The 10,878-nt window shown below is 49.5% G+C and overlaps 1 protein-coding gene across 1 annotated transcript in view; it reads right to left on the reverse strand.

The window, feature by feature from the left end:
* Window positions 1-5,711: 5,711 nt before the first annotated feature.
* Window positions 5,712-10,878, reverse strand: part of CTRC (chymotrypsin C (caldecrin)) — a 7,329-nt gene continuing 2,162 nt past the window's right edge. The window contains exons 3-8 of the mRNA XM_010850049.1: window positions 10,816-10,878; window positions 9,533-9,658; window positions 8,534-8,670; window positions 7,598-7,743; window positions 6,302-6,454; window positions 5,712-5,788 (exon numbers count right to left, since the gene is read on the reverse strand). Coding sequence (XP_010848351.1) covers window positions 5,774-5,788; window positions 6,302-6,454; window positions 7,598-7,743; window positions 8,534-8,670; window positions 9,533-9,658; window positions 10,816-10,878 — 640 coding nt within the window. The 3' untranslated portion in view covers window positions 5,712-5,773. The remainder of the gene's footprint in view (window positions 5,789-6,301; window positions 6,455-7,597; window positions 7,744-8,533; window positions 8,671-9,532; window positions 9,659-10,815) is intronic.

Genomic DNA, 10,878 nt, shown 5'->3' on the forward strand with positions numbered 1-10,878 from the left:
AGGATGCTGAAGGTGGCATTTCAAATGTCCTCCTAGCACTGCAATAAGCCCCTGTGTTTGATGGGTAGCAGGGTGCATGGGTGGAAAAAAGGAGTGAGGGCTCCTGATGGACGTTCTTGCTCTGCCTTAAAACTTCATTCTACTCGCTTATGGTCAGAGCACAGTTCTAGGAAGGCCAGGCTCTGGTGAGACAGACCTGCCCTGTGACCACAGATTCTACCTTTTGCCCAGCCAGAAAAGCAGAGCAGAGAGTGGACTTGACTTAAACTGTTAAGACCTGAGTTCAAGTCCTCATTGAGTCAGAACTGAGTGTTATAGTTTGGACAGACAAGTCATTGGGCCTGAGTTTCCTAAATAACAATCCCGGCCTGGATTACAGGATTGTCATATGGATGAGAAAAATTTTTAATTGGCCAAGAATCATGAGGAGGGTGAGGGAGCCTGGGGTGTAGAATCCCATTGCACTAGATGTCGGAATACCTGGGTTCTAGTCCCAACTCCATCCCTAACTTCTTTAACAGTTTGGGCTCTTGTTTGTAGTCTAGCAGTCACTACAACAACAGACTATTTCTGAAGTTTCCTATTTTATCTTGAATTAATGTGAATATGCCATTCTGTTCCATGTATCTGTGTTTATTTTACTATAAAAATAAGATTTTCCTGTAGGAGGTCACTGAACAAATACTGGTTTGTTTGGCACATGCCATGGGCTTGCTGTGTGACCTTGGGCAAGTCACACAGGTCCTCTGGCTTGGGGCTATTTATGAATGAAACACAGAGAAGGACATATGCCCAGCCTATTTCATCACATTTATGGGAGGGTTTGAAAGTGACAAAAATCATCATCTAATAGGCTTAAGCCAAAGAATCATTCACTGGGACACAAGGTGGAAAAGCCCAGGAGCAGGGCTCATTTCAGGCACGGCTGGATCCAGGGCTCTGGTGATGTCCCCAGCACTCAGGTTATCTCTGTCTTTTGTCTCTGCTTTTCACTGTGAGAGTCCACTCTCAGGCTCCATTACATGGCCTGTAGGAGCTCTGGGTTGTCCTATGGGGACAAGCGGGTTACAGAATCTCTGGTCCAGGGTTTCTCAACTATGGCGCTATTGACATTTTGGATGATGGTTCTTTGTTATGAGACCCAGAATCCTGTGAACTACAATCCTGTGCCTTGAAGGATATTTAGCAGCAGTCCTGGTTCCCACCCACTAGATGCCAGTAGTCTCTTCCCTCCTCCCCCAAGTTGTGACAACCAGAAGTGTCTCTACTCATTGTTGAATGTATTCTAGAGAGCAAAACAATCCCCTCCATTTTGCTACTGTAGCCTCACATCACTCATCTTCAAACCCATCAGGGAATGAGCGAGAGCTTCCTGGTAGTTCCCACAGAAGTCCTGCAACTCTCTCTGATTGGACCTGCCTCAGGTCACATGACCATCTCTGAACCAATGGTTGTGGTGGGAGAGGGGATGCAAGTGTGGATTGGACAGGTTTAGGACCTGAAGGACAAGTCCTACCCCTGGATCTGGGCACCAGGCTCCAGATGGAAGTATGGGGGAGGGACAGCACCAAAATAGTAATCCAGGTTTCTGGAGAGGGAATAGAGGCTGGGAGAACAGATGAGTTTCATAGCCCACTTCCTCCCACTGGGGCTCAGTCCCCATTTATATGTTGATGGACAACCGGGCAATCTGTGAAGTTCTAAACTGGGCTGTGTCCTTGAGGTCTCAGTGGGGCCATGGAGGTGCAGACGTGAACTCTCATGAGATTTATGACTCACTTATAAGGGTTCCTCTGACAAATCCAGTGCCCAGGGGTTAGAGACTTGGGTTTGCAGCCCCGTGCTTCTGGGTAGTGACTCTGGTTTGGATCCTGACTGCTCACAGAGTGGTTTGGACCAGCATAGCTTAGAATCTGGTTAGAAATGCAGACTCATGTATCCACACCTACTGATCCAGCGTCTGCAGTTTAACAAGATACCTAGGTGATTCTCCTGTTTGTTAAAATTTGAGAAGACCTGAGCTAGAACAAGTTTCATCTCTAACTCAGTTTCTTCACCTATGAAATAGAACAAGAAAAATCTTATCCAGCTCTTAGGGTTGTTGTTAGAGTTAAACAATGGTTTATTCACTTAGAACACTGAGAATTGTCAATGTGCAATAAAATGTTCACTCTTCAGTCCTGAGACCTGCTGACCTCAGATATCAGAATAGCACAGAATTATTCAAACTTTACCATCAAAGAATCTGAGGAGATCAGGGGTTGGCAACCTGTTTCTACAAATGACCAGACAGCAAATGTTTTAGGCTTATTGGCCATACGGTCTCAGTTACAACTATTCAATTCTGCTGTTATATTGCAAAAAGCAGCCCAATAGGCATAGCTGTTTTCCAGGAAAACTTTATTTACAAAACAGATTTGTTTTTCAGGCTCTGATGTTCTGATTAATGATCTGGGGTCTAGCATGTGGCAGTCACAACAGCAAATGTCTGGGAAGTTTCATTCTTCACCTGGAAAGCTTGATCTGAATTTTGCAGCTTATTTCATCACACAGCTGGGTTTATCTTAATGTGCATTTTTTTTCTTCCCACACAATCTTCATAGGAAATCGGTGCTTTGGGAAGATGCTCTGTGCTTATTCTCTGCCATTACATGCCCCCTGGCCTATCACCATGTGAACATTTGCAGATATGTGCTTGATGAGTGAGTTTTAGGGGACTGACCACCAGGGCCTGCTAGGAATAAAGCTCCCCCTCCTAAGGAATAAAAGGGAGAGGGGAGATGTGCCACTGGGGGTCCAGGTATGAGGTCATTAGTAGTAATGACACCGCCTGTCACAAGCTTCTGTTGGCTTCCAAAGGGAGGTGGAAGATGTGCCCATTTTACAGATGGGGAAACTGAGTCTCAGAGAGGTTAGGTGACTCAGCTGCTGTCACTGCTTGTTAGCCAATAAATATCCTCCTTTCTGCTCTGCCGTATTTCATGCTATTAATTTGTGTCTTAGATAGTGTGAGGGTATGAGAGACTTCCAGGATGGCTCTGATTCTTCACCTCTCACTTTATCCATGCCCTTTGCCTTGCAATTTTGCAATGGCCTCCTGGGAGGAGGATGAGAGAGAGCCCTGTGGAGCTGAGCTTCCCCAGTCAAAACCAGACTTGACCCCTAGACATGTGAGTGTTTCCAGCCAAAATTGGCAGTTAGCCAAAATAAGCCACCTAACTGACTCCCAGCTGAACCCAAGTGTGTGAGCAATAAATACCTGTCTTTGGATGCTACTGAAAGTTTGTGGTTGGTTGTTATCAAGCACTATTAATTATGCTGGAAGTAGCTGATACAGCTGGTGAAGGCCTTTGTGAACATCTGTGAGCAATAACTCTCTCCTCAGGTTTCTATTTGAGTTCAAAATTGCCAGTTTTGCTCAGGATTGTCAGCACACCCACAGCCTCCACCCCTCCCTGGTATGGCCTTTAGAGGAATCTGTGTGAGAGGATCCTTGAGAGTTGGGGATTAATGGCAGAATAACATGGTTGTTAGTCACACAGACTCTGGAGTCAGACCACCTGAATTTAAGTCCTGGTGCCCCATTACTAACTGTGTGGCCTTCGGTGAGTTTTTAAACCACCTCTGAGCCTCAGTTACCTCATCTGTAAAGGGGGATAATTATCAAGGTTGTCAAGATTATTGTATAAATGAGGTTGAGTATGTGAAGCTCTTGGATGGTACCAGAACTATTGGTCGCCCTATCCATGTTCCATGCCTTATGCTCTAGCAGAAATTGCTGCCTCGAGATCCTCCTGAGCAGTCACCATGACTTTGCTCATACCCTTCCCTTAGCCAGGAAAGTAGTGACCCCTTATGATATCCCCAAGAGTATCAGTTAGGTGTGTTCTGAGCTGCAAGTTATGGAAAACCTGACTGCAGTGTTTAAAACAAATGCAGATTTATTTTTTTCCCACAAAACTTGATATTCAGAAAATGGTTGCTGGCATCAGATCTGTGGCTTGATGATGTATGAACTCATATCGCTGTAATTCTCTTGGCCACAAAATGGCTGCTTTAGCTCTAGGTATCACATCCACATTCATGTTCATCACAGGGCAGTAGAGCTTGGTGATCCAGAGCATGGGCTCTGGAGCCAGATTAACAAAGTCTGGATCCCAGCTCCATCACCTTCTGGTTAAATCACCTTGGGAAGTCATGAAACATCTCTAGCCTCAGTTTTTTCATCTGTGAAATGGGGATGATATTAATAGACTATATCTTAGGATTGTTTTGGGGATTAAGTGAGGTAATACATGTAAAGCCTATAGAACAGTGCCTGGCACATAGCAAGTATTCAGTATGTGTTAGTTATTACTTCATTATTATAATTGTAAGGGACTTGGGCACAAATAGTGTTAATGTTTAGCGCATCTACCTTCCAATATAGAGACAGCTTCAAAAGAAGGAGGTCAAGCAGGACCAGGGGGCCCTTGGGTCAAGCAACCAGCAACATCTTCTGTGCTTGGATACATTCTGTTCAAATGTGAAGACTCAGCCTGGGGTATCACCACTTCTAGGAAGCTGTCATGGACTCCTCTCACCAACTGACACTGGTTTAAGTGTCCCTTATCGGTGCTCCTGGACTGTATTCCTACCTTCACACTTATACCGTGACCTCAATGATCTGTTTATGGGTCTGTCTCCTGCAGAACAGGGGTCTTGTTTGGACTCTCCCTGGATTCCCAGGGCTGAGTTGGTGCTGGGCTTCTTGTAGCCTCCATTGCTTGTTGAGTAAATACTTTTTGAGAATGAGCTTGGCATTGTGGGAGATCATGGTCCCCACCTCCAGGAACCAAAGTCTGATGGGGAAACTGGGCAACTCATTGACCAACCAGAGGTAGTCCTAGTTGAGGGTTTTCCTAGGAAGACTTTAGAGGAAGGGGTGGGGGCAGCTCCCTCCTAGATCAGCCCTGGACTAGGAGCCTTGGCGATCCTCAGGAGTGCCCTAAACTAGGGACACTGTGGTCAGGGATCAGGGGCCCCACTTGGATCCACCTTACTGGACACTGGGTCCCTCACCTTTCTGGCTCCATGTGCCCTCCAGGCGGCCTCAGGACAAGAGGAGCCTGAACTGAGCCTCTTATTTGTGCATTACTAGTCGTTTCTTCCTGTGACTAGGCTCAACTTTTTCCTTTCTGGGCCTCAGTTTCCCTGCCTGTCTAGTGCAGTGCAAGCTTGCCCACCTCTGACCTGCTGTGACTACTGTGGAAGCCATTGCTGTTTGACCAGGGTGTGGTGTTATGAGATGTGTGTGTGTGTGTGTGTGTGAGGAGGGGGGGTGGGCGGCAAATCTCTGGTGTGTCCTTAACTCACGTCCCCTCAGGCACCGGGTAGCCTCCTGGGATTGCCTCCTCCCCCAGCACCTCCAACAGCTCCCCCTCAAGGCCAAACCAGCCTGAATGAGGGGGCCTCTCTTTGCATCCTTGGTGTGGAAGGGGCAGCTCCCAGAGAGCTTCCGAACCCGCAGGGGACACGAGAATCAAGAATGAAGGCAGGGGACTTCCTTGGTGGTCCAGGAGCTAAGAATCCGAGCTTCCAACGCAGGGGGCCCAGGTTCAATCCCTGGTCAGGGAACTAGACCCCACATTCTGCAACTAAGAGTTCAGTGCTGTAATTAAGACCCAGTGCAGCCAAATAAATAAATTAAAGAAAAAAAGAAAGCAGGCAGCTTGAGGGGGAGAGAGGTTTATTGTGGTTGTTGGGATTTGTGGCCTGGGCTCCTGGGGATGAATCACAGCTGCAGTTTCTGGAGAAGCAGAGAACAGTGAGGGACTCAGGGCGGCATGAGTCTCGCCAGGAGGGAAGGAACAAGGGGGCACAGCAGGTAGTACCAGGCCTTAATGAGCCAGGCTTGCCTCTGCCCCCAGGGTTGGCCCCCTCAGCATTTCCCACCACCATGCAAGTGGGCTCAGGACACTGCCTGCTCCCAAAGTGACCCCCTGTCCCTCCTCAAAAGACAGATGGTCATCCATGCCACCGCCTCTCCTGTGTGGGGGCCATAGTTCACCTTTGGGAGCCCTGGTGGGGAGCCTAGGGTTGGGACAGAAGTGTTTGCTGAAGCAAATGGATTAAAGGGTTGAGGAGTCAATGGCCATTTCCTTTACTGCACCTGACTCAAGGCTGCGTGCAGCAAACACTCAATCAATACTTCTTGAGCAGGTGAATGAATGAATGAGTGAAGGAATGAGTAGAGGAACAACTGAAGGAAAGGCAAGTGAGGGGTGGGCAGTGAGGAAGGAGGCCTGGGAGGGGCACCCACCTGGTTGATCCAGTCGATGTATGCAGACACACGGGTGAAGACCGTTGGCTTCTTGAAGGTGTTGCAGCTCAGCCCGGAGCCGAAGCTGACGATGCCTCGCACATCCCAGTTGCCGTTCTCGGCTTGGCAGTTCAGGGGGCCGCCCGAGTCCCCCTGCACCAGATGAGGTGGGCGTCAGAGGGAGGCTTGGGCCACAGGGGCGGGTCAGAGTGGGGCATGGAGTTGGCCTCTCTGCCTTGTTACCTCCTGTTTTGGCCTCAGCTTGTCCATAGTGAGGGAGGCAGAGAAGATATGGTTTGGGAGTGACTTGACCTTTATCCTATGCTAATGCTATATGCTAAGTCACTTCAGTCGTGTCCGACTCTGTGCGACCCCATAGATGGTAGCCCACCAGGCTCCCCCGTCCCCGGGATTCTCCAGGCAAGAACACTGGAGTGGGTTGCCATTTCCTTCTCCAATGCATGAAAGTGAAAAGTGAAAGTGAAGTCGCTCAGTCGTGTCCGACTCTTAGCGACCCCATGGACTGCAGCCTAACAGGCTCCTCCATCCATGGGATTTTCCAAGCAAGATTACTGGAGTGGGGTGCCATTGACCTTTATCCTAGGGGAGCCCTAAAGTATCAGATTAAGTCTTGGTTTGCTGTGTGATCTTGGGATGATGAGAACCCTCTCTGTGCCTCAGTGTCCCATGCCTGAGTCTGAGCTGTCCAGAGAGGTGAAGATGCTGGGAGTTGTGTAGGGGACCCTGGAAAGTGAGGAAAGTGGAAATGGGGAAAGAGTCCTGTGTTTAAAAATGGGACAGTCTCTGATTTCCCTGGGTGCTTCTTGCTTCTGTGTCAGATTCCCTGAGTCCTCTGTCTCCCTGGACCAATGGAGTTGATGGTATGTCGGAACGTGTGCCCAGACTTGAATGAAGTCTCTTCTACATGCGTCAGACTCATTTAGTCCTCACAGCAGCTCTGTGCTTACTGTCGCTCCGTTTTATAGTGGGGAAACTGAGGTTCAGAGAGGTTGAACAGCCTGCCCAAGGTTATGCAACTATGAAGGGGTGGGACTGGGACTTGGATCCAGAGACTGACATTCAGCTTTCAAGCTCTGGCGGTAGTGCTGGTGGGGGAGGGGAAGGGGGACAGTGACAAGTTTCTCCTAAGTCTCCTGAGCCCAACTGGGACTCAGTCTCCCCCCAGGGAGAGGGTTCCTCATGGGGTCTCCCCACTTCTCACTCCTTTGCTCTCATCCCTGCCTCTAGCACTTGGCCCTCTGCGTTAGGGCTGGGGTGCAGAGTCTGGACACTCACGTTGCAGGCTGAGATGACTCCATCGCCCCCGGCACAGACCATGGTTTCCTTCACCGTGGTGCCCCACCAGTCTCTGCGGGAGCACGTGGCATAATCCACCACGGGCTGCAGGCCCTGCTGCAGCTCGGCGGCAATGGGGCCGTTGGCTGGAGAGAGAATGGGTGGTGACTGGGCAGGCAGCCCAGGAAGCCCTGGCCCCAGGCCTTCAGGGAGCAGAGGGCTACATGGGGCTGGGCCAGGCCAGGCAAGTTCTGGCAAGACTTTAAGGGACATACTCACATGCCTTTTATTGAGAGGCAAGACTCTGAGCTAATGGTCCCAAACTGGGTTAGACACCCTTCAAAGGGTCGGAAAGGTAAAACCAACCCATAGAAAACCCTCAAGAAATAACTACCATTTATCTTTAATTTATGTTCTGGGATTTTAATTGCCAATGCTTTCCTTGTAGTTCTCTACCTTTGGAGTCACATGTTAAAAGATTTTTCTCAGCCCCAAATTTTCCAAGTACTGATCTCCATTTTCCTCTAAGTCTTCTGTAGGTTCATTTATTTGCATTTAACCTTTAAATTCAGCTAGAATTTACTTGAGAATTCCATTCACTGGAATATACTTGGTATATGATCTAATCTCCTATGCCAAAATGGTTAGTTTCATTGATTCAATAGTCATTTACAAGGCATTTAGTAGATGTCCAGCCTTGCTCTAAGTCCTTGACAAATTTTAGTCCATTTAATCCTTATAGCATCCCTTATATGCACTTGGCGTGTCTGTCACATGGCATGTGCTTAATAAATATTAGCCATCATTACACAGTTTAAGAAGATGCAAAGATGTTAAGGCAGGAAGGAAACTGGTGGGCAAATGTGGGTGGCATGCTTACTGTGGGAGCTGCTTCCTCCAGGAAGGCGCTCGTGATGTGCCAGGGGCTATACTCACTGTAGAGACGGCCCCAGCCAGTGACGAAGCAGGGGTAGTCCTGAGGCAGCAAGGAGCCCTCCTCTGGCAGGCAGGCCACCTGGATCGTGTCACTCAATTCCACGGTCTCTGCCAGCTTGATAAGGGCAATGTCATTGCTGGAATCCAAAGTGGAGGTGGTGAATCACAGGAGGGCCTGGTGCACCAAGCAAATGCCAAGAGGCCTGGCCTGGGAGCTGGGAGTCAGGCCAAGGGTGACCAGGGGTCACACATCCCGGACTGCCGGGTTTTACTGGTGCACAGAGATGCTGGGGAACGAATGATCTGCTTTCTAGTTCCATCGCCTGCCCCTGTACGTGGAGCTTCTTCCCCTACCTGTGTCTTCACATCACGACAGCCTTAACAGAGAAGTGACAAGAGCAGAAGCCTTCTGAGCCACTGTCATTGAACCACCGCATCAACCGAAATTAAGCTAAAGCAAATTGGGAATTATGACTGTAAAAATACTTGCAGATTCCATTTTTAATGTTTCCGTGTCACCCGAATGAAAGTGGACAACCCTAGGTAGACTTGGTTTGACTTGTGGTTCTGCCACTTAGTGGGCTGTGTGATCTGAGACACATTCCTTAACCTCTCTGATCCTCGCGTTCTTGTCTTGGGCTGTTGTGAGGATTAAATAAGAGATGGCATGTAAAGTGCTTATTGCAATGCGGGCAGGCGCGCAGTAAGCATCAATAATGGGGAGTGCTGGCTCATCCCCTGGCTGACACTTCAGGTAACATACCATGGGGGCCCCGGGATTCTTATTCCATGTGTACTTTCTGGAGCCCCTTGGTCAATGATGGGAATGGGAGGGGTGTCCGTCTCCTCTTAGCATTTTGCTATTTTGTGTAAAGTCATCATCTGTGGGCTGTTCAGGGTGAGGATGGGGCTCAGGGACAGGCTCTGTCTCCATCTCAGGGACCCCCTCTTCTTCTGAGCTGCCCCTAGGGGCTGTGTGATGGCTATCTGGGTACTCACCGAACTAGGAAGGAGTTCCACTTTTCATGGACAAAGATGGTGTCCACACCCACGTAGAGGGAGCCTGCCTCGTCCTCCACCTCCAGGTTGTTCTTCCCCAGGGCCACGCGGTAGGTCAGGGTGTTGCTGGACAGAGCAAGGGGGCCAAGTCAGGGTCCTGCCCCCACTGGTTGGCAGGGTAGAGAGGGAAGTTGGGGCTCTGGTGATGCAGCTTCGGGGTCACTGTGGGACTCATTTGGGGGAAGGCATGGTTCACCCCATTGACCCTTCCTAGGGCACGGGGTAAGGACCATGGTCTTGGAGTCAAGTCCGTTCTGACTGCTGGGTGGGCAGGCTTGGGCCTCAATTCCTCTCCTGTAAGGTGGAGATAATCTTAAAACACCTGCCAGGGATGTTGTGAGGATGAACTAGTCCACACTGCTGCTGGCCTGCATTATCTCACCTGTATTCCTCTCTATCGGAGAAGGCAATGACAAGCCACTCCAGTACTCTTGCCTAGAAAATCCCATGGATGGAGGAGCCTGGTAGGCTGCAGTCCATGGGGTCGCTACAAGTCGGACGTGACTGAGCGACTTCACTTTCACTTTTCACTTTCACACAATGGAGAAGGCAATGGCAACCCACTCCAGTGTTCTTGCCTGGAGAATCCCGGGGACGGGGGAGCCTGGTGGGCTGCCGTCTATGGGGTCGCACAGAGTCGGACACGACTGAAGTGACTTAGCAGCAGCAGCAGCAGCATTCCTCTCTAGCCACCTCCTCCTCTCCCCTCACACAATCCGCTCCTGCCACACTGGCTTCCATTTAATTTCTCAAACATACCAAATGGACTCCTTCCTCTGGACCTTTGCATCGGCTCTTCCCTCCACCTGTGACACCTTACTTCCAGACCAAAGATTTCTTCCCTTATTTTCTTCAGATCTTGGCTCAAGCATGCCCTTTTCAGAGATCTCTTCCCCGGGTCATGTCATTTAAAATAGAGCCCCTCATACTTCTTATCCTCTTCCTGCTTCTTTGTTTTCCTTCACTCCCACTTATTTTGCTACATGTTTACTTGTTGGATGGCCTGTCACTGTTTTCCACTAGAATGTAATAAGCTCCCTGAGAGCACAAACTGCGTTTTCACTGCCACGTTCCCTGGCACATAGTAGGCGCTCACTAAATACTCACTGAATGAATAAATGGACAACTGAGTTACTGGGTACGCGTAGCCTGCTTGTCCCGGTGTCTGGAGTGTGTGCCCGGGAAGGGCGGTGGGCGGCGTGTCTGGGTGACTTCCGGCTCACCTGATGCAGTGGGCAGCTGTGAGCACGTGGTTGGGGGTGATCAGGGTGCCGCCACAGGTGTGC

The sequence above is a fragment of the Bison bison genome, unplaced genomic scaffold, assembly GCF_000754665.1.
Source record: "Bison bison bison isolate TAMUID 2011002044 unplaced genomic scaffold, Bison_UMD1.0 scf7180017864289, whole genome shotgun sequence".
NCBI classification, from domain to species: domain Eukaryota; kingdom Metazoa; phylum Chordata; class Mammalia; order Artiodactyla; family Bovidae; genus Bison; species Bison bison.